Source organism: Symphalangus syndactylus, chromosome 6, assembly GCF_028878055.3.
Source record: "Symphalangus syndactylus isolate Jambi chromosome 6, NHGRI_mSymSyn1-v2.1_pri, whole genome shotgun sequence".
NCBI lineage: Eukaryota > Metazoa > Chordata > Mammalia > Primates > Hylobatidae > Symphalangus > Symphalangus syndactylus.
The window spans coordinates 28,019,982-28,043,639 of record NC_072428.2 but is presented as its reverse complement, the minus strand read 5'-3'; the positions used below and the strand labels follow the sequence as shown (position 1 = coordinate 28,043,639).

Here is a 23,658-nt window from a genome sequence, read left to right as displayed (position 1 = left end):
TACAAGTGCAAATGACTTGCCAGTGTCGGGATTAACAATACTTATTACAGTCAGAGAACCTCAGAAAAGGCTGCCTACAACCAAGGTATTGTTTGCATTCTACTGCTGCGTCCCTTGACTTTTACTGGGGTTGGATTGAGAAAGTGTTCTCATTTAGCAAGTGTTCTGGATCACAAGCAACATTCTACTTACATCCTGGAGAACATAGGATGATACTTTTCTATTACTTTTAACACTTGTAAAATGCACATGCAAAAATACTGAAAATTAAAGTTTGAAAGGAAAAAGGAAGAATGGAGGAAAAGAAGTAAAGGAAAGAGGAGAGCAATGGAAGGGGAGTGGGTGAGGGAAAAGTGGGCATGTAATCTGCCTATCTAGGAAAATTAACCTTAACGTAATTGCATATATGAGAGAATGAGCAGAGTCTAAAGTTGTGGCTGAGTTTTCAACAGTTGGTCAGCAAACTTAATGGATGTTTCCTTTACTCAGAGAACAATTCAATTCTAGAAACATAACTGATGTAGCATCAGAAAACTCTGTCTTAAAGAGTTTTAAGACACATTTATTTTGTGGTGGTGCATCATTTTTTTATATACTTTCATACTTGTACATTATAATGTTGAGCTTTATACCACAATGATTATTACATCTTTGTTATTTACTCATAGTGAGTTATGAAACTATATGAATATTTTCTGTTAAACAGCTAAGCTTGAGGACATCCAAGAATGCAAACATCCTCTATAAGATCTTATGTTTATTTTTACAAGTACTTAGCTGTAAGCAGGATAATAACTATACTATCTAAGGAATTAAGACTGGACAGTAGTGATTTGTTACAGGCTTTTGCTGCAGTATGAAGAAGATTTCTGTTGTTGAAGATAATCCCTGAATCCTGAAAGGACTGTAGAAAATGCATAAGACAAAAATTGTACTTACATTTAAAAAAATAGCAAAACTACCCAAGTACAGTATGGAGGAAATAGGCTTAGCAGCAGTGTACATGAAAAAGACTAAAGGGATTTAGGCAGTATAAGTCAACAGTGTGAAATAAATTCTAAAAGTAATTTCATCTTGAGCTTGAGCTCTATTAATATAACTGGAACAAGGGGAGCAAGGATTTACTTTTTTCTTGCTGATCATTATGGAATTCAGATCTAGGGACATAGGCAGACTGGAACACATTCAGAAAAGAGCAGCCAGCATGGAGAATATTTTTTTTTATGTGGGGTATGGTTAAAGAAACAAAATATACATGGTGATATGGTTTGGCTCTATGTCTCCATCCAAATCTTACCTAAAATTGTAATCTCCATAATCTCCATTTGGCAAGGGCAGGACCAGGTGAAGGAATCCAGTCTTGTAGGTGGTTTCCCTCATGCTGTTCTGGTGATATTGAGTGAGCTCTCACAAGATCTGATGGTTTTATATGCAGCTGGCATCTCCCAGGCTTGCACTTACTCTGTCCTCCCTCCTGCCCTGTGAAGAAGGTGCCTGCTTCCCCTTTGCCTTCCACCATGATTATAAGTTTCCTTACAATCATGAGAACTGTGAGTCAACTAAATCTCTTTCCCTTATAAATTACCCAGACTCAAGCAGTTCTTTATAGCAGTATGAGAATTAAGTAACATACATGGTTTAAAGCAAGTTTGTCCAACCCCCGGCCCAAAGACCACATGCAGCCCAGGATGGCTTTGAATGTGGCCTAACACAAATTTATAAACTTTATTAAAACATTATGAGATGTTTTTGTGATTTTTTTTTTAGCTCATTAGTTATCCTTAGTGTTAGTGTATTGTATATGTGACCCAAGGCTATTTTTCGTCTTTCAGTGGCCCAGGGAAGCCAAAAGATTGGACACCCCTGCTTTGGAGTAAAGAATACTTAAAGGGCATGATAGCTATAGTAGTTAGCATGTTTTCAATTACAAGTAAAATCATAACCCATCAAACTGTTTTAAGTAACAAAGATAATTTATGGGTTCTTATAACTTAAAACTTCAGGAGTACGTTCAGGTGAGGCTCAATTCAGTGGCCTGGTAAATCTTTCTCTCTGCTTTGCTTTCTATAGTGTTGGCCAAAATTGGCTGCCACTGTCTCCTTCCTTGGGACAATTTAACTGCTGGTTTGCTAGCAATAATCAGAGCTGTGTGCTGCTTCTTTCATATCAAGCAAGTGTTAGAAAAACCTTCTTGCCCCAGTAGCTCAGTGGAAAAAAGAAGAATCTTCTTTCCCCTGACACCAGAAAGTATCTCTTGTATCTCACTTGCCAGAGTTGTGACTTGTGCCAATTTCTGAACCAATTATAGTGGGCCATTGGGATAATGTACACAAAGTAGTGTAGCTAATCAAAAATCTACCTCTTATGCAGAGATATTATGTCTATCAGGCTACTAGGAGAAACAGAATCAATAGGAAGTAGATAAATATATACATATATGTATATGTATATATATATGATATCTTATTATATGAAGAAATTTGTTTCAAGGAGTTAACTCACCTGATTGTGGGGTCTGACATATGTGAAATCTGTAGGACAGGCCAGCAGGCTGGAAACTATCTGGTAGAAGCTGATATCGTGGTCTTGAGGCAGAATTTCTTCTTCCTCTGGGAAACTTCAGGACTTTCAACTGATTGGATGAGGCACATCTATATTATTAAGGATAATAGCTTTTAATTAAAGTCAGTTGATTGTAGATATTACACATATTTACAAAACACCTTCATAGCAACACATAAGTTAGGGTTTGATTAAATAACTGGGCACTGTAGCTTAGCCAAGTTGACATATAAACTATCATGGATATGATCAATCTTTCCCAAAATATGTAACCGAAATTATGAGTTCCTTTTAGAATTGACAGATTGGAAACTAAGGTAGCCAACAAATACCCTTTACAGTAGCTAACAGTACAAGTATGAAAGGCTGCTCTGGGGTATAGGTTTTCAACTTGCTTGACACAGGGGAGTACTAGGGACAAAAGTTATAGAAATAGTGATAAAATAGCTATCAAGTAAAAAAGAAGTGTTTAACAAAACAGTAGTGAGTTCCTATTACTGAGAATGTTCAAACGTGAGCTAAGGACTGTGGTGTGAGACCCCAGATTAAGGCCTAGTTATTATGTATTCCTTAACTTCTGGGGAAAGTAGTGTTTTGCTTAAGTGGAGTTCACTAGAAAACAGGTATAATTTTATTTTACTCATATTAATATCAAATAGTACCTGAGATATTATGTCTCAGGATTCTCCAGAGAAACAGAACCAGTAGTATGTACACATGCACACACACACACTATATCTATATGTGTGTGTACATATATATGTGTGTGTACATATATATGTACTTTCTACACTATATATATGTGTACTCTCCACACTATATATATATATGTACTCTGCACACTATATATATGTACTCTCACACACACACATTGTCTCTCTCTCTCTCTCTCTATATATATATATATATAAAACCCATATATATATACCATATATATAAAACCCATATATATACACCATATATATACCATATATATATATAGAGAGAGAGAGAGAGAGAGACAATGTGTGTGTGTGTGTGTGTGTGTGTGTCCATGAGGCATTTTATTTGTAAATATGTATTACATCTCTAGAAAAAGAATCACAGGATTTTCCCTCTGTATGTTTTCTTCTTGCTTCTTCATGGTCCATGAGGCCAGCTGAGGTTGTCATTTCAATGAAACCAAACTGGCAGGATGGAAGCAGATTATTCTGCCATTTTTCTAGATCTTTGAGTTGTACATCAAATCTGGGGGTTGATCACTCCACACTTGTTTAGCCTGCCTGTGAGGTTCACAACAATTTTCCCAGCAATGTGATCATCAGTGATTTCAGATTCGCCCACGTAATCATGCTGCATCATCACAGTGAGAAACCGGACAATAACTTTGGAGCTCGGCCTAATAACAACCTCGTTTGCCTCTCTTTCTGGTATTGTTGATGTTCTTGAGAGCATCAGCCAGGACATCCAGGTGCACCATTGTGGTGGCGTGGAAGGAGCTATAATTTATATTTTTAATATATATATAAACTAATTTTTTCTCAGCCTAGCCACAAGTTTCTCTCCCCACTATATTCTTGCAGATAAGTTTACCTAGCCAAAAAACCCTTTTTATCAAAGCGATCAGGCATAATTTTTGCTTATCCCTCATTAGCAGGTTCAATTTCTGCCAGCTCAAGGGATTATCCAAACAAGCCAATCACATTCTTCTGGGAACCAGGGGGCAACCCAACCTCTTAAAATCTCCTTCTCACAGCCCCTGATTTTCCAGTCTCTTCCTGAGTGCAACCCCTATGTGACCCTGCATGGCAAGTAATGTCTTCTTCCCTTCGGCAGGGAGGGGAATATACGTGATTAATAAACTTTTGACTCAGAAGACTTGCATGCAGCCAATAAACATATGAAAAAAAGCTCAACATCACTGATCATTAGAGAAATGCAAATCAAAACCACAATGAGATACCACCTCAAACCATTCAGAATGGCTATTATTAAAAAGTCAAAGAATAACAGATGCTGGCGAGGTTGCAGAGAAAAAGAAATGCTTATACACTGTTAGTGGAAGTGTAAATTAGTTCAACTATTGAGGAAGACAGTGTAATGACTCCTCAAAGACCTAAAGTCAGAAATACCATTCAACCCAGCAATGCCACCACTGGGTATATACCCAAAGGAGTATAAATTGTTGTATTATAAAGATACATGTGCACATATGTTCACTGCAGCACTGTTCACAATAGCAAAACCATGGAATCAACCTAAATGCTTATCAATGGTAGACTGGATAAAGAAATGTGGTACATATACACCATGCAATACTAAGCAGCCATAAAACAGAATGAGAACATGGCCTTTGCAGGAACATGGATGGAGCTGTAGGCCATTATCCTTAGCAAACTAATGCAGGAACAGAAAACCAAATACCACATGCTCGTGGTTATAAGTGAGAACTAAATGATGACCACACATGGACATATAGAGGGGAACAACACACACTGGGGCCTACCAAAGTGGGGAGGGTGGGAGGAAGGAGAGGATCAGGAAAAATAGCTAATGGATACTAGGCTTAATACCTGGGTGATGAAATAACCTGTACAACAAACCCCCATGATACAAGTTTGCCTATGTAACAAACCTGCACATGTACCCCTAAACTTAAAAGTTAAATAAAATAAATAAAATAAAACAAACTTTTGTTTCATCTGGCCAGTGTTGGGCCAAATGAAATCCTGTGTTTGGCTATATTCACAACCTTAGAATTGGAATCCCTCTCTCACCAATGGTATATACAGGAGGTAGTTAAAACAGTGACTCTCCTTTCTGTCTACTTACACAGCAGTGATGTTGGATTGGGGAAAAATTCAAATATCAGTTATGTGATAGTAACAATTGACTTGTGAGTTGCCTTTCAATAGCAGTATTCTCTTATTTCTGTGTTTCCAATGCTAGTCTTAGCATTTTTATTTTCCAAATAAGAACAGGGCAATTTGTTCATTATTCTGTTAGTGGCATGCATCAGATTATTTTGTAAATTGTTTATACATCTTTTCCTCTCAGCTCAAAGTACAGAAAGTCATGCTTGATTAATCTTTATGTACACTCCAAATAACATAATGCCTAACCCATAGCAAATATTCAGTTACTTTCTCCAATGGAATTTTATTTAAAAGTTACTAATGAGCTGTGAAGTTCACCTTAAACAACATACCATATAAGTAAATATCATAAATGTAAATTATCCAACACTGTTGAAATCCAAGCTCACTCTACCCACCTTTAGACAGAGGGAATGACGTCTTGAGAGTATTGCCCAATTTTCTCTTCTCATTTACCTTCCAAAATGCATGCTAGTTGCCTTAAGGCTTCTGAAGAACCCTAAAGGCAGCATCTCACTTGTAGGAAGAAGAATTAGTATAGCTGCAAGGTGATCCCAACTCCTGCCTGTCTGTTGGTTCTAAATGCTCCATTCACTTCAGAATCCCTGCTGAGAGATAATACATTGCTTCAGCAAGAAGGCATTTATTTTAGTCATAGTTTCATTCCTCAAGTTTATAGCTGCATAGCACCCTATTCTAATTTATAGGAAAAACATGGAGAAAGCTAAAATGATTGGTTTGAACATATTTGACATCTTTTTATGATTTATATTATAGTATTGTATTTAATTGGCTTACTCGTTATTCTTTTGATAGAATAACATATGCTTTTTTCTCTACCCATAGATTTAAGAATTTTTAAAGAAAATATGAAAGACCTGGTTTGACATAGGAATTTTTCTAACTTATGAATATATTGTATCCCTTCACAAAGATATACAATAAATTGTGTTTATCAGCAGTAATAAAATTACATTAAACCAGCTCTGGTGTTTGAAACCCAAGATGTATAGTTTCCATATCCATGTCTTTATACAACACTAAGCACTCAGTAAATATATATCGGTTAAATCATGTAATAATAGAATGTGCTCCCTTCCATTGATCATAGACTTTAGAAAGACTTCAATCTAACAGGAGTGTTTTCTCTATCTCCTGGGTTTACTCACAGTAAACAAATCCGAGCTATGCTGGGCCAGTTCAGCCAGGCAGAAGCCTTATTAATGAAGGCTGGAGTGCAGCCAGGAACTTTTGATGGAGTTCTTATGGATCTTGGGTGTTCCTCCATGCAACTTGATACACCTGAAAGAGGTTTTTCCCTTCGGAAAGATGGCCCTTTGGACATGAGAATGGATGGTGGCAGGTGAGTATTCGTAAAGCATTTCTTCTCACGACAAGAAATCAATTTGTCAAAAACACTCTGCATTTAATTTTTTTAAGACTACAGAATTTCCGTTACATGCCTGCACCTAATACTACCGATGCATAATAAATCAGTTTGTTTCATACTCATTATACATATCAGTATTTCTCTGGATTTGGGATTTTTAAGAAAAACAATTATTGCCTTTACACAAAATAGTGAAGAAGATAACTCATACTGAATATCTTTCTTACTTATACAATATGGGTTTTAGAGTGTTAACCAATATCAGGAAATATCACGTTACTGCAACAACGATTTCATTTTTATGCATGCCCAACTATGCCTCTTGTGAGAAGCAAAAAGAAGTACATATATTTAATGCATCCTGTTTTAGCATACAGAAAAAAAAAAAAAAAAAAAGGCAAGATCCTAGAAGTCAGTAAGTGTGTTTTGTCCTGTCTTATGTGGTCACTTTGTTTGAACCTTCTCCAGAGAAACTGTAATTTATGATACGATATCAAACACAGTACTATAATAAGATATCTTTTACACCTCCTCTTCCTGGAAATACTAGCCTTTATTCTCCATTATTCAAATAGATTAAATAACACAAAAACAATCATATTCTAGGAAAGTATAGAAATAATTCTTTTCTTTTTTTTTTTTTCTGAGACAGAGTCTCGTTCTGTCACCCAAGCTGGAGTGCAGTGGCATGATCTCACACTGCAACCTCCACCTCCCGAGTTTAAGCAATTCTCATGCCTCAGCCTCCTGAGTAGCTGGGATTACAGACGTGTACCACCATGCCCGTCTAATTATTTTTGTGTTAGTGGAGACGGAGTTTCACCATGTTGTCTGGGCTGGTCTCGAACTCCTGACCTCAAGTGATCCACTTGCCTCAGCCTCCCAAAATGCTGGGATTATAGGCATGAGCCACCATTACCGGCCAACAATTTCTTTATATTAATTGTCTAAATTAATGGTAAAAGCTTAGATTAGGACCTATGTCTATTCTCAATACTGACCTAGGGAATGGACAGCCTATACCTGTAAAACTTAACTGTGGTTTTTTCTCTCATATCATGCCCCACCACAGACTGCTTTGTTTTGTGGTAATTATTCACATATAGCCTTTTTCCCTATGTTGTGATATGACCTGTTAACTTGGCTCGTTACCTATAGTTGTTGGGACTCTGTTGTTCGTAAGTGTTATACCTTCTTTTGCACATGTTTTTGGCATTCATAGAATGAAGAATGTAATTATAAAAGAAAATAATAAAAGTCCTTTAAAAACAAGTAACTAATAGTAAAGATGAAATATAGTCTTATGTGTGGAGATGGAGGTGGTTGTATAGAGGTAATAAAACATCAAGCCAATTTCTGAAATACAATGAACAAAACTTCTAGTTACTAGTAGTAAATCCCATATTGTTAATTTAAAGACTTACCAGCAAATTGTAGTTTGTGAATCAGGGTCCTGTGGTTTTCCCAAGAGCTTGAAAATAACATTGACATTGAGATTTTAAAATTAATACCTAATGGATGAAATTAGAGTTGAGTAAATATCTCTTAAAATGTTGAATTGTGTTCAGGTAGATGGTATAGACTATAACTTAATCAAAGATTTTTTTTTTTAGGAGAATACATTTATTTATTTTTTATTATACTTGAAGTTTTAGGGTACATGTGGACAACATGCAGGTTAGTTACATACGTATACATGTGCCATGGTGGTGTGCTGCACCCAGTAACTGGTCATTTAACATTAGGTATATCTCCTAATGCTGTCCCTCCCCCCTCCCTCCACCCCACAACAGGCCCCAGTGTGTGATGTTCCCCTTCCTGTGCCCATGTGTTCTCATTGTTCAATTCCCACCTATGAGTGAGAACATGTGGTGTTTGGTTTTTTGTCCTTGCAATAGTTTGCTGAGAATGATGGTTTCCAGCTTCATCCATGTCCCTACAAAGGACATGAACTCATTCTTTTTTATGGCTGCATAGTATTCCATGGTGTATATGTGCCACATTTTCTTAATCCAGTCTATCATTGTTGGACATTTGGGTTGGTTCCAAGTCTTTGCTATTGTGAATAGTGCCGCAGTAAACATATGTGAGCGTGTGTCTTTATAGCATTATTTATAATCCTTTGGGTATATACCCAGTAATGGGATGGCTGGGTCAAATGGTATTTCTAGTTCTAGATCCCTGAGGAATCGCCACACTGACTTCCACAATGGTTGAACTAGTTTACAGTCCCACAAACAGTGTAAAAGTGTTCCTATTTCTCCACATCCTCTCCAGCACCTGTTGTTTCCTGACTTTTTAATGATGGCCATTCTAACTGGTGTGAGATGGTATCTCATTGTGGTTTTCATTTACATTTCTCTGATGGCCAGTGATAATGAGCATTTTTTCATGTGTCTTTTGGCTGCATAAATGTCTTCTTTTGAGAAGTGTCTGTTCATGTCCTTCGCCCACTTTTTGATGGGGTTGTTTTTTTCTTGTAAATTTGTTTGAGTTCATTGTAGATTCTGGATATTAGCCCTTTGTCAGATGAGTAGATTGCAAAAATTTTCTCCCATTCTGTAGGTTGCCTGTTCACTCTGATGGTAGTTTCTTTTGCTGTGCAGCAGCTCTTTAGTTTAATTAGATCCCATTTGTCAATTTTGGCTTTTGTTGCCATTGCTTTTGGTGTTTTAGACATGAAGTCCTTACCCATGCCTATGTCCTGAATGGTATTGCCTAGGTTTTCTTCTAGGGTTTTTATGGTTTTAGGTCTAACATTAAGTCTTTAATCCATCTTGAATTAATTTTTGTATAAGGTGTAAGGAAGGGATCCAGTTTCAGCTTTCTACATATGACTAGCCAGTTTTCCCAGCACCATTTATTAAATAGGGAATCCTTTCTCCATTTCTTGTTTTTGTCAGGTTTGTCAAAGATCAGATGGCTGTAGATATGTGGCATTATTTCTGAGGGCTCTGTTCTGTTCATTGGTCTATATCTCTGTTTTGGTACCAGTACCATGCTGTTTTGGTTACTGTAGCCTTGTAGTATAGTTTGAAGTCAGGTAGCGTGATGCCTCCAGCTTTGTTCTTTTGGCTTAGGATTGGCTTGGCAATGCAGGCTCTTTTTTGGTTCCATATGAACTTTAAAGTAGTTTTTTCCAGTTCTGTGAAGAAAGTCATTGGTAGCTTGATGGGGATGGCATTGAATCTGTAAATTACCTTGGGCAGTATGGCCATTTTCACGATACTGATTCTTCCTACCCATGAGCATGGAATGTTCTTCCATGTGTTTGTATCCTCTTTTATTTCGTTGAGCAGTGGTTTGTAGTTCTTCTTGAAGAGGTCCTTCACGTCCTTTGTAAGTTGGATTCCTAGGTATCTTATTCTCTTTGAAGTAATTGTGAATGGGGGTTCACTCATGATTTGGCTCTCTATTTGTCTGTTATTGGTGTATAAGAATGCTTGTGATTTTTGCACATTGATTTTGTATCCCGAGACTTTGCCGAAGTTGCTAATCAGCTTAAGGAGATTTTGGGCTGAGACAATGGGGTTTTCTAGATATACAATCATGTCATCTGCAAACAGGGACAATTTGACTTCCTCTTTTCCTAACTGAATACCCTTTATTTCCTTCTCCTGCCTGATTGCCCTGGCCAGAACTTCCAACACTATGTTGAATAGGAGCGGCGAGAGAGGGCATCCCTGTCTTGTGCCAGTTTTCTAAGGGAATGCCTCCAGTTTTTTCCCATTCAGTATGTTGGCTGTGGGTTTGTCATAAATAGCTCTTATAACAGCTCTGAAGAAAGTATGTGACATTTGAAAAGGGGGAGTTGATTCACATGAATTTATTGAAAAAGAAAAGTCATAGATTCAAACATGTGCAATGCTAATCCAAGTTGTATATGTTTGCCTTGGCTCATCCAGGCCAGAAAATGTGGCCTGTTAATTCCTGAAGGGAGATGTATCCCTGTCATGAAGATGGATGCAAGAGGCTTCCTTAACCAGTCGCCATTTAACACTAGAGTCTTAACACTTAGAGTCATAGTTTATTCTCTGCTGATTCCAATTTCAACAGCAGCTTTCGGATTATAGTAAGGTTTCCCATGTAGAAGCCATAGAAAGAAATTAATAGCTTCAAGAATTTGAGAGTCTAGTTCTGTTGGCAGTTATAGTCTTCACTAGAAGGTAATTAATTGTGTTTATATTTTCTTTCTAAGTTTAGTCACTGTAAGTCAGTGAACTCTGGAGGACTGACAAGATGAAATCTGTTAGTTGGGGGGAAGCTCTTGGATCTTGACTCCTTGACCACATGAATGCCTATTCTGAAGCTGGCTAGCAGCCTGCCAAACCTTCTAGTGTTTCACCTTTTGTACTGTAGCACTATGGAAACTTCTATCATTGTTAATATAAGAGTGAAATAAAATTATGTGTATTGTCCAATTATTTATTTAGAGTACAATTATGTGTGTTGAACAAAATGCTTTTTAATTTTCTTATTTAAACATAGAAAAGTATAATTAAAAACTGCTACGTACATCCATACTCATCATAATATTATCTTGGTAAAGCTGGGCTGTATCCCATGGATAAATTTCTAAATTTCACATCATTAACACAGTTCATTCAAATGCTCAGTGGTTTGAGCAGTTGAATTCACAAATAGGTCAGGTTTAGCAGGGATTTTTGTCATTTAAGCCACGAATTATGCCTTGCAAATTTATGAATGGGGAAGGTCTAAAGGACAGTGGCATGCATTGAGCATCTTTTATGTTCCAGGCATTGTATTTCTATTTTACAGTTGTGTGCACCAATAATTATCCAAACCATTCCGTGAGTTAAGAATTGTTACTTTCATTTCACAGGTTAAAAATCGAGGCTCTAATAGGTTAGAAGCCTTACTCAATATGAGTAGCAAGGCCAGGATTCTAATCCAGATCAATTGAACTCTAAAAACCAGATCTTCATCCTCAAAGCTGAATAGGCAAAGCCTACTGAGATAGAAATAGGGCTACCTTACAAGACATTCATTGTTCTGTGAGTTTAATGGCAGACCGACATAAAAACAATTATTGTAAGCTACTCGGGAGGCTGAGGCAGGAGAATCACTTGAATCCGGGAGGCGGAGGTTGCAATGAGCTAAGATCTGCCATTGCACTCCAGCCTGGGCAACAAGAGCGAAACTTTGTCTCAAAAAAAAAAAAAAAAAAAAAAAAATCTGAAAAGCGAGATTTGGACAAAAAAGAAAGACAAAGAGACATCAAGAGAGATGAAAGTCATGACAAATCGGGGGATAAGCCAAAGACAGCAAAAAGATTTTCTCCTGGAGGCACTAGCCTTAACAATGTATATTTTAGTACTTTTAAGGAGAGTTTCAGGTGTTTCTTGGCAACACCACTCTGGTTGGACTCTCAGTTCTTAAAGCTACCATACCCTTGTTACTTACAGATCCTCACAGTATGTTACCAACAATCAATCCAGCATATTAACTGTAAGAGCAGTAACTGTGCCATTAGCAAAGCTATTTTTCTAATATATAAAGTCATAATTAACTCATCACTTAGAATTCTTTGGCCCATTTCCCTAAGATAAACAGGAATGGTCTGACAGAGTAAACACTGTTTCTGACTATAATTTATTCTATTTGACCAGAGGTTGGTATTTTTTATTCCTCCTCCACCTAAAATTACTATCTAGACTTGTTCAATACTGCTTATTGATTACCAGGTTTTACCATATGGTGACCTTTGTTACAGAAGAATGACCAAATATTGTTAAACATTATTGCCATTAAGGTTGTATGAGTTTTTGTGAGGGAAACTGACCAGCAGTATCTTTTTTTATAGATTTTCTAAGTTCAATTTGTGTCTCCACAGGTAATCAGTTATTTCACAGCCTCAGATTTAGTCAAGTTCTTGAGTTAGACTTGTTTAAATATTATCAGCAAACCTTGTATCTTCTATACTGCAAAAAACATTTAAGCAGTAATTTAAATTTTGAACAACTTAAGTCTAACCATTTTTCATTGTTTTAGTTTGAGAAAAATATACAGGAACAATAAAAATTTCTTTGTGAATTAAAGTTTAAGGTTAGTATTTTTAACTTCCTGCTGCCTTGACCTTGATGAATGTTGCAAACCATCACCACTTGCCATGATGATGGGTCGTTGAAATAGGAAGTCTATTTCATTTGTTTAAGGTTTCAGTCTCTGACTTTAAAACCTCAGTTCTCCTAGAGTATGTGTGTATGTCTGACTTTATGTCTCAGTACTCAGAAGTTTCACCTCTTGTCAATGAAAACTGACGTCAGTGAACTAATTGGCTCTTCTTGTGCGTAGGTACCCTGACATGCCCACTGCTGCTGATGTTGTGAATGCTTTAGATCAACAGGCACTTGCATCTATCCTAAGAACATACGGGGAGGAGAAGCATGCCAAGAAAATCGCTTCAGCAATTGTTCAGGCACGCAGCATCTACCCCATCACCAGAACCCAGCAGCTTGCCAGCATTGTTGCAGGTAGCCTCATTAATTCTCAACGGTGTCTAAGAGAAAATTATATTTACGTGTGTGCATGTGTTTGTGTGTGTGCACGCATGCACATGTGTGTGTGCATTAATCCCCTAGACTCCCAGAGGGAGTCATTTGTACTTGAAATCCAGGATAGAATCTTGCCTATCCTTCTCTAATGTCAGCTTTCTTCTGCTTTTGCAAGCTTCTTCCCCAAAAAACCTCTCCCCCAAATACAATTTTTTTAAAAATATACTGTAGTTTGCTAATTTGTATAATAGTAGATTTTTATTTTACACAAGATAATTTATCATTTGTGCCTACCAAGGTGAAACATGGAATGATGAGTGAAAGGATTTCTTGATCCATCACAATGGTTGATAAGCACCCTGTATAAGATCTGACATTACTTCTCTTAGTTTCACATTTCTGCATTTTAATATTTTGGGCAAAAGGAGAATTGCATTGCCCAAATGCTAAAATAAAATCCAGTGACTCACATATCTATTCTAAACAACCAACTAACAAAGGGTATATGATGTATAGGTTATTCCACTTTGTGAATGCTAACTAAATCAGCCTGAGGGGCTTATTGAAACATTTCATCTTTTCTGCTATTTCGCTATTCACCACCATAAACCTCTTGAACCTAACTCTAGCTAGGAGGCGCTTTATTATAACCTTTCTGTTTGAAGCCAAAGTTGTTTCACAGCTGTGTTCCGTGATGAAAGTTTTCCAAGGCAAAAATATAACTCTTGCAGTTATTTAACAGAATTCCAATGGTAAATTTTTCATTTTGTTGAACCATCTGAAACCCTGTATCATTTTTATTTACCAAATGTATTAAGATTTTTTTCAGTGGTTCCTATTAAATTACTTAAGTAAATTTTAAGAAGTTTTTAAAAAAGGAATATTTGTGTAACTTATAAATAGAACCTGATATTGGCTGTCTCTTAATATTATCCATAGTTTAAGAAGTAAAACTTAATTATAAATTCATTTAGATCATTACTATTTAGAGATCACATAGCAATTGTTTTATGATATAATTAAATAAGATGATATTCTACTTAGTTATTGTAATGAAATATAAACAGCTGACTAGCCTTTAGTTTTTTAAGCCACATATCTCAGGGCCCTTCAGACTTACCATTGAGATTTCTTTAGGCAAGTTTAAGAGCAGAATTCTTGTGGTTATATGAACATGAAATATTTCATATTTTTCCCCCTAAAAAAGTGTTTATACCAGCATGCCGACATTAAAGTCATCCCCTGTCTGGTGTTCCTTTAACCACTCCGTACTCACTAACATGTCTCCACCATATCCTTTCTGTAATCATTTACCTATGTGTTATTTTCTGTCTCCCATATTGGAAAGAAAAGCAGTGAGAAGTGATATTTTTTATTTATAAGCAAATCTAAAATTGGTGCTGAAAATGAGAGGTTGGGGCTAGAGAGCATCCTAGAAATTGTCTAGTCAGAAAACCTCATCTGATTACTAAGGAAACTGAGGCTCAGGGAGGGTCAGTAGCTCGCAATAGTAATCTAGAATTCGGAAGCTCATGAATTTGAGGCATAATTGGGAATCTGCCTTTAAGCTACCTTTTCTGTCTGTGCATCCTACTTTGTAAACTTGCGGAAAGAACACTTTGGCATAAAGTAGAAATTGTGTGAAGGTGTGCAATAGGAACAATTTAAGTACTTTCAGAAAGATTATGATATGAAAAGCACATTAGAGCTATGAGAAATGATACAGTAAAAGTGAAAATATTCATATATGGTAAATAAAACCTCAATTTACTAAATGCCATTGAAACATTGAGTTATCTGGAATTAGTGCATTTTTATGTCTTAAATATCAGTCTATAATAATACAACTTTATTAATGATAATATGAATTTTTGGAAAAGGGAAAAACAAAAATGTGTTTTCATTTTGTGCTCATTTATTCAAAAAATATTTTGAGAGAGGCTGCTTTATACTAGGCACTATCCTAAACGCTAAAGGTAAAATAGGAGCTAATCAGGTACAACCTCTGTGTTTACAAAGTTTATAGACTAATAGATTATACAGTCAGGGAACTGAGTGGAAACATCATATAATAACCTCTACTTACAGTGAAATTTCTCTTTCCTATTTATTGTAATCAAGAGTTATGATAGTATGTTCAACAGAAAATTTGATAAAAGCAGAGAATTATAGAACCTATAAAAATATACATATATTTGTATGCTTGTGTTTTAATTGCAGTTCCACAAAGTTCGTTCTTAACAAACCACACCCATGACATATGTCCTATAAGTTCTGGTTATAGTTTTAGTAAAATGAAGTAAGACTTTAAAGGCATTTGCAAAGCTATCTGAATGAGAAGTTTTTCTAGATTTTCATGATTTCATTTTAGTCTTTTATAATTGCCTCATTCATACCTAATTTGATTGAATTTTTTTTAAGTGATTCACCCTTAACAAGAGTTTCCAAAGTTTCCAACTTAGTTTTCGTGGGAACTGCAGCTGTCTTTCCTTTTGCATTCATATTTCATCAGTTTATGTAACATGTAATTAAATTATGTAATAACAACAGTGAACATTCTGGGCTGTAAGTGCACACCTCTTTTGATGGGACTAGAACTGTATAGAAATACCAGAGAATCCAAAGAATAGAATCCTACCCTCACACAATTTGTTTAACAGAGAAAAGGGTTAAATCTGTCAAGTCCAATAAATCGAGGTACTACATAAAGAAAATATGAGACACAATTGGAAGGGCACAGGTTCCTGTATGGGTTTCCTAGGGCTGCTGTTACTAAGTACTACAAACTTTGTGCCTTAAAACAACAGTAATTTATTCTTTTACAGTTTTGGAGACTTGACGTCTGAAATCAAGATGTTAGAAGGGAACTAGGGGAGAATCCTTCCTTACTATTCCTAGCATCTGGCGGTTGCCAGCAATCCTTGGTGTTCCTTGGCTTGTCAATGTATCACTGTTTCTGCCTCCATAGTCACTTGGCATTCTCCCTGGGCATCTGTCTTTGTGTCCAGATTTCCCTCTTCTTATAAGGACACCAGTCATGTTGGATTTAGGGCCCACACTTAATCCAGTATATCCTAATCTTAATTTGATTATATCTGCAAAGACCTTATTTCTAGGTCAGATCACATTTATAGGTTCTGGGTAGACATGAATTGTACTGCATAGACATAAATTATGGGGGACTCTATAAACCCAGTACAATTCCTAAGCAATATCTTTGTTTAACAAACATGTATTTTGGCAAGCTATAATATGCAATGACTTATATTTAAATGTGTTTTCTGATTCTGATAAGTTCATACTAAATATGTTCAAAACTATCAAGCACTCTAGGAAATAGGCAGCACAGTTCCTGACACATATTAAAATCCATATTGATGGAAATATAAATCTCTTTCTTTGCTTTCCAAAAACTAATAATTCAGTAGGACAAGGAAGAACAACACACTTGGAATCACACACTCAGTGGGATCCTGTAAGTCACATGATTAAACTGTTAATTGTAAAATCTAAAGTTTGATGCCTTTTGCTAGTATAAATAACTACAGTTCCAGTACTCTTCCATATCATGGGAATTCCAAAAGACAGGTTCAAGGCTCCAAGTTGGAACAGAGCATTTACAGGCATTGTGAATTACTTTGCAAATTATCAAAGCAGTAATTTATAAGCAACTTACAAGAGAATTCCAAAAACAACCTGTAGGATTTCACTGTTCTTACTACCACACATGTTCATACATATACTGTTCAGAACTACCAGCCACGAATCTTAATATAAATATTTAACACATATGCAGTGTTATATACAGTGTTCCCTCCAAAAATGATTCATAAATAACAAGTCCACATTTTATTAAACATAATGTTTACTCTAATGTTCTAGCTAAAGAGTTGGAGTTGTAAAATCTAAGAGATGAAAATGGCCTAAGGGGCTCATCTAATCTAGAACTAGAGTCTTCATCACCTCTAATAGATGATCATCTAGCTTTAGCCTCTTCATCTTCATCTCTCTTACTCCCCATTGTATTCCGGTGAAGACGAGCACATTGCAGCTTGAAGTTGCCAGTTCCACAAATATAATGCAGGCGTAGAGACTTTAGAAAGGATAGATTTCTTAGAATAAAAGCAAAACTCCTTTACATGGTTTGCAACTTCCTCCATGAACTGGCTGCTACCTGTCTTTTCATCTTCCCCTTTCCACATAATAGTCTTTGTTCCAGCCATATTGAAGTTCTTATAGTCTTTCCAGCACACCATAGTCATTCACCTGCAGGCCTTGGATGTCCTTCTGCCTGGAATATTGACCTTCCTGTTCTCTCACCTCCCTGCTCTACCCCTACCCTTTTCTCTGGCTAATTTCAGCTCATCCTTTAGAGCTCAGTTGAAATGCCACTTCCTCAAATTGTTTTTTCCAACTTTACTCAGATTAGTTGAGATGGTCTCCTATGTGCTGCCATTGCACTGCATTCCCTTGTCTGGCACTTATTATGCTATATCTTATTGCTTGCTTACTATTTAAATATTCCCTTAGATTTATATTGTGCAACACCATTGCCAACAGCCACATGTTGCTATAAAGCACTTGAAATGTAGTTACTCCACATTAAGAGGTTCCCTGAAACTAAAACATGCACCAGATTTTGAAGACTTAGTTTGAAAAAAATTATAATATTACAAAAATAATTTTATCTTCATTACATGTTGAAATGGTAATATTTTAGATATATTAGGTCAAATATGGTATTAAAAGTAACATTTTGCTTTTTAAACGTGGCTATAGAAAAATTTTAAATAACATATTTCACATTACATCTTTATTGGACAGTATTGTTCTAGACTATAAACACCAAGATTATGAGCCCTGCTGTGACTTTTGTACTAATCATTGTGTCCTAGCATTTAGCCTAATGTTTGACACCGAAAGGTATTTAGTAAATACATTTTTTAGATTTTTTTATTAAAAAACTTTTTTTAAGTGACAGGATCTCCTTCTGTTGCCCAGGCTGGAGTGCACTGGTGCAATCATAGTTGAAGGCTGCAGTGAGCTGTGAGGCTCAAGCTGTCCCCCTGACTCGCTTCCTGAGTAGCTGGGACTACAGGTGCCCAACATCACAGCAGGCTAATTTTTTTAATTTTTATCTTTAGAAATAGGGTCTCATTATGTTGCCCGTGCTTGTCTCGAACTCTTGGCTTCAAGTGATCCCCAACCTCCTAGCTCAGCTTCCTGAGTACCTGGGATTACAGGTGTAAGCAACTGCTCCTGGCAATACTTTTTCAATTTTAATTTATGCAGTTAACAAAATGCACATTCAATCAGAAAAGCTCTGCTTTTAGAATGTTTGGATTCAGTAAAATAACTTCAACATTAATTTTAAAAATTGATGTTCAGTCTTGTAGGTCACAAAAAGCAAACGTCCTCTTGTATGGTTTGGCTCTGTGTCTTCATCCAAACCTCATCTTGTAGTTCGCATAATTCCCATGTGTTGTGGGAGGGACCCACTGGGAGATGATTGAATCATGGGAACAGGTCTTTCCCGTGCTGTTCTCATGATAATGAATGGGTCTCATGAGACCTGAGACCCTAACACAAGCTCTCTTTGCCTGCTGCCGTCCACATAAGAGATGACTTGCTCCTCCTTGCCTTCTGCCATGATTGTGAGGCCTCCCCAGCCATTTGGAACTGTAAAGTCCAATTAAACCTCTTTCTTTTGTAAATTGGTCAGTCTTGGGTGTGTCTTTATCAGCAGCATGAAAACGACTAATACGTCCCCCACAACATTAACACTGACATATGCAGGTAAGTTAGGAAAACTACATTGCCCTCTAGTACTTTATTCATCTTTGTAAGTTGAAATGATATTAATTCCCATCTTATTCTTTAAGAATGCTGTGAAGAATAATAATGCTTTGATAGAATATTTTTATTAATTAAAAATCCTTCATAATGATGAATGACACATATAAAAATTATCAAGCTCTTCAGAAGAAAGAAAACTTATGCACTTAATTTTGAAAAAATGGCCGTGGTCTGGATTTTGCAGAATTAATATATTTGATGTATTGATGTTTTGCATAGTCTTAAAAATGAAATAGATTCTAGACATCCTTTTGAATAAAGAAATCTGTGTATTTTCCTCAAGAGGCTGGCTGCCCATATTTTCTATTTGAGCTTTTTCGTATTCTAGCGCTCTTTTCATTCTCCAGTTACATCAAGGAAATTACCAGTTAAATGCTAACTAGTTTAATGAAAACATCTTTGTTCAAGTCCTGGTTCTTCAACTTGCTGTTTGTGTAAACTTGAATAATTCTAGACCTCATCTTTCTCATCTTAAAATGGAGGCAAATAATAGTTATGATAATAATCATTATTTTTCTTTAGTAAACATAACCATGCCAATTATGTTTTGCTTAAACCAATGTTGAAATTCACTTGTAGTCTCAGAGCTCATGTTAAAAATCAAAGAAGTATACCAGTCACTTTTCAGATCATTGAGATTTAGATTAAATAAAAATAAAATACTTGATAAAATAGATAATTGATCTCTAAACAATCAAAAGGTGACAGAAGGCTTATAATTATTTGAATGAGAGAAAGGAGGGGGAGAAACTTCTTAGATATTTGTGATTCATGTTGATTAAATGTATGGATTTATTCCTCTCCTGAAACTTTTGTGTAACCTTTTTTCTGACTCATGAACTGGGTACATAGCCAGAGCTTAATGAATGCTTGTTGAACAAATAAATCAATAAAAGGATACGTACATTCCCAGCCAAAGTAAAAATAAAAATTCAAGGGAAAAAATATATACGTTCTTAGGTGTTACTGAGGATAAACTGTATTTTTTCCTTCACATTGAAGAGGGAGACAACCTGAGCATCAGTCTTCAGTGTAAATTAAAGCAGCTTGAGGAATAGGTGAGACTCTCCAGGACATGGAATAAAAAATTCTCAAGTTTTGTTTCTGGTTGTGCCACTTATCTGTTCTGTGAACTTGAGTAAGTTCACTTATCTTCTCTGACCCTCATTTCCTCATCTGGAAAATAGGAATAACAAATCTTGCTATGACTCATAAATGACATTTATTATCTGTGAAATTTAAAGTGCAAATATTCTTGTAAGCATTTTTTTCTCCTCTGTATTCAGAGCTAAGGTAATTCAGACAGTAAAGGAATGCAGTAGTTGGAACTCTGAGTGTGGACTTCCATTTCCAATTCTATTTTCCTGTCCATAACCAAACAGTGTGATTTGTGATAGACTGATCACTTCATTCCAAGATGTTCTTCCCTTAAGAGTTATGTGACGTGTAGGAAGAAGAATAACTGTCTTTTTCTGCACTGGGACACGTTAAGGTATATCTTTCCACAGCGGCATCAATGGCTCATGCCTCAACCTATATCTGAAACCATCATCTTTTTTCAGCATCATTTTGTTAATCCAGAGAGAACCTTCAAAATAAAAGATAATGATAAGATAAAATTTATGCCGGGCGCAGTGGCTCACTCTATACTCCAAGCACTTTGGGAGGCCAAAGCAAGCTGATCTTGAGTCCAGGAGTTCGAAACTGGCCTGCTCAACATGGTGAAACCCTGACTCTACTAAAAGTACAAAAATTAGCCAGGTGTGGTGGTGCATGCCTGCAGTCCCAGCTACTCAGGAGGCTGAGGCATGAGAATCACTTGAACCCGGGAGCTGGAGATTACAATGAGCTGAGATTGTGCCACTGCACTCCAGACTGGGTGACAGAGTAAAACTCTGTCTCAAAAATAATAAAATAAAATAATAACATTTATTAAGAAATAATCATTATCTTTTAGTTGGAACATAAACTTATTCCTGATCAAGATAATTTGACATCCTTTTATATACCTAATGCTAAATGACGAGTTAATGGGTGCAGGAAATCAACATGGCACATGGATACATATGTAACAAATCTGCACATTGTGCACATGTACCCTAAAACCTAAAGTATAATAAAAAAAAAAAAAAAACTAAAAAAAAAAAAAAAAAAAAAAAGACAGGGAAGCAAAATAAACTTTTTTAAGAAAAAAAAAAAACTTACATGTTGCTTCCTTCATTTTTCTCAAAAAGTACTCTTTATACTAACATTGCTGTGATTAAGAAATGGAAGGAAAAGCGTTAGAGTGTTCAGTTTTCACTCCGATGGAAAATGGTATGGTCAAACCTACAGTTGAATTTGGATGGCTCGCCAATATATCATAGTTGTCATTGCCACTGCTATGAAAATTACAGTTATTCTTCTGTCATTTCAAATTTCTCGAATTCAATCTATTACACACTGTATGTATGGTGACATGCCAACTAAATTAGCAAATGACATTTTTTAAGTAAACTTATGTTTTATTTCTTATTTTAATAAGTAATCCTTTCAAAAGACATTCTGTACATGAACTCCAACTCAGAAGGGAATGGAATGTGGAAAAAAAGAAAGAAAACCTGAATAAATTTTCCTAAAAGAGTCTAGCTGTTCTCAGTTTGTAGCACCAAATGGGGAGCAGGGAATGTTCCAGTCCCAACTGACTGTAGCCCAACCCTAATTTAATGATACTAATAATGATAAATAATAATGCTAGCTAACACTTACTTAGCAAATACTTGGTATTATGTGAAATCATTTTCTTGTATTAACTCACTTAATCTTCACAGCAACCCATGAGGCTGGTACTGGTTTTATTCCCATGTTATGGATGAGGTAACTGAAGTATAAAAAGATTGGGTTACTTTCCTCTTGTCAACTAGAGCTAGGATTAGAAGCTAGTAATCTCATTTTACACTCTGCGCTCTTCATTATAACACTGTTCTAGATCCCTTTCTTATGATTAAGGTACAACAGTGTTGCTGGAGAATGCTGACAGCTCAGTCTTCAAGGATATCACATACTCCAAGCACTTTGTATCTTGTGATAAATACTGTAAATAATGGAGTCATGAACAAAAAGTTATGGGAACCCAGAAAAAAGAGAAATTTATTTTGGTATAGTGAGAGGTTAGACTTAATGAAGAGAGGGGTCAAGTAGAAGTTATAGACAAGGAGACCTTTGAGTTAGGCCTTTTAGGGGCAGAAGTGATGCCTATTTATGGAAGAGTTCCTGGTAACTAATAGAAACTCATGAATTGCAGACGTGAAAAGATGAATGAAAAAGAAATGAAGAAATAGGTGGGATTTCAGGGGACTGAGGAGAGTAGAAGACAGGCAATTCAGAGTCCGATTCTAGGACCTAATATAATTCCAAATTCCTGGAATTCCTCATTGTCTTAGAATCCCCTTTCCTAAATGTGACCTTGAGCTGGGTCAGATTTTTGGGACAGTAATTTAGTGTAACCACGTACTCTAGATCTTCCTGATCCTGGATGAATTTTAGACTGCTTCTAGGGAAAAAGAGAAAAGAAAATGCATCCTGTTACCTCATTGCTCCATTTCTTGTTATTTTATACTTTTAGTACTTCTGCAAGTGAAAATTAGAGTGACCTGCTGTCATTGTATGTTTGACACATTAGCAGTTTTCACATTGATATTAATTTTGTGAATATATATATGACTAGCCAGGCCATCTTTTCCTCCTTTTTATTTGCTAAAAATGAAGAAAGATTATTTGTTCCTATAACTAGTTATTCAGAAGCCTTAAGAATTTGGTGACAGACATTTATCTGAGCGATCCATTTCAGAATTTAGATCAGGCAGTCTTACATATTATTTGTACTATCTGGTTTTTGATATTTACATGGATTCAGATCTTGTCTAGGTGGCAGATACAATAACATGTTCTCTTTACTTCACCTAAAAATATTGAGAGAATCAACAGTATGCAGCTCTACTCCTTAAAGTAGTAGTGTCACACATCAGCTATTATATTTGTATGTTTCGGAATGTTCTTTGAAGATAAGCATATGCTTTCATTTTTTTTCTTTTTTTTAAATTTAATTTAATTTAATTTTATTATTATTATACTTTAAGTTTTAGGGTACATGTGCACAACGTGCAGGTTTGTTACATATGTATACATGTGCCATGTTGGTGTGCTGCACCCATTAACTCGTCATTTAGCATTAGGTATATCTCCTAATGCTATCCCTCCCCTCTCCCCCCACCCCACGACAGTCCCTGGTGTGTCATGTTCCCCTTCCTGTGTCCATGTGTTCTCATTGTTCAATTCCCACCTATGAGTGAGAACATGCAGTGTTTGGTTTGTTGTCCTTGTGATAGTTTGCTGAGAATGATGGTTTCCGGTTTCATCCATGTCCCTACAAAGGACATGAACTCATCAACCTAAATGTCCAACAACGATAGACTGGATTAAGAAAATGTGACACATATAC

The 23,658-nt window shown here is 36.1% G+C and overlaps 1 protein-coding gene and 1 pseudogene across 4 annotated transcripts in view; one reads left to right on the top strand and one right to left on the bottom strand.

The window, feature by feature from the left end:
- The window catches only part of METTL15 (methyltransferase 15, mitochondrial 12S rRNA N4-cytidine), a 214,056-nt gene that overhangs the window by 160,438 nt on the left and 29,960 nt on the right, over window positions 1-23,658 (top strand). For 2 of the 4 annotated variants that reach the window (XM_055282066.2, XM_063641895.1), the window contains exons 5-6: window positions 6,589-6,780; window positions 13,123-13,301. In XM_055282066.2, the coding sequence (XP_055138041.1) occupies window positions 6,589-6,780; window positions 13,123-13,301 (371 nt within the window). The remainder of the gene's footprint in view (window positions 1-6,588; window positions 6,781-13,122; window positions 13,302-23,658) is intronic. The other 2 variants (XM_055282067.2, XM_063641896.1) reach the window with 2 other exon arrangements.
- LOC129484092 (small ribosomal subunit protein uS8-like) lies at window positions 1,947-4,021 on the bottom strand (annotated as a pseudogene).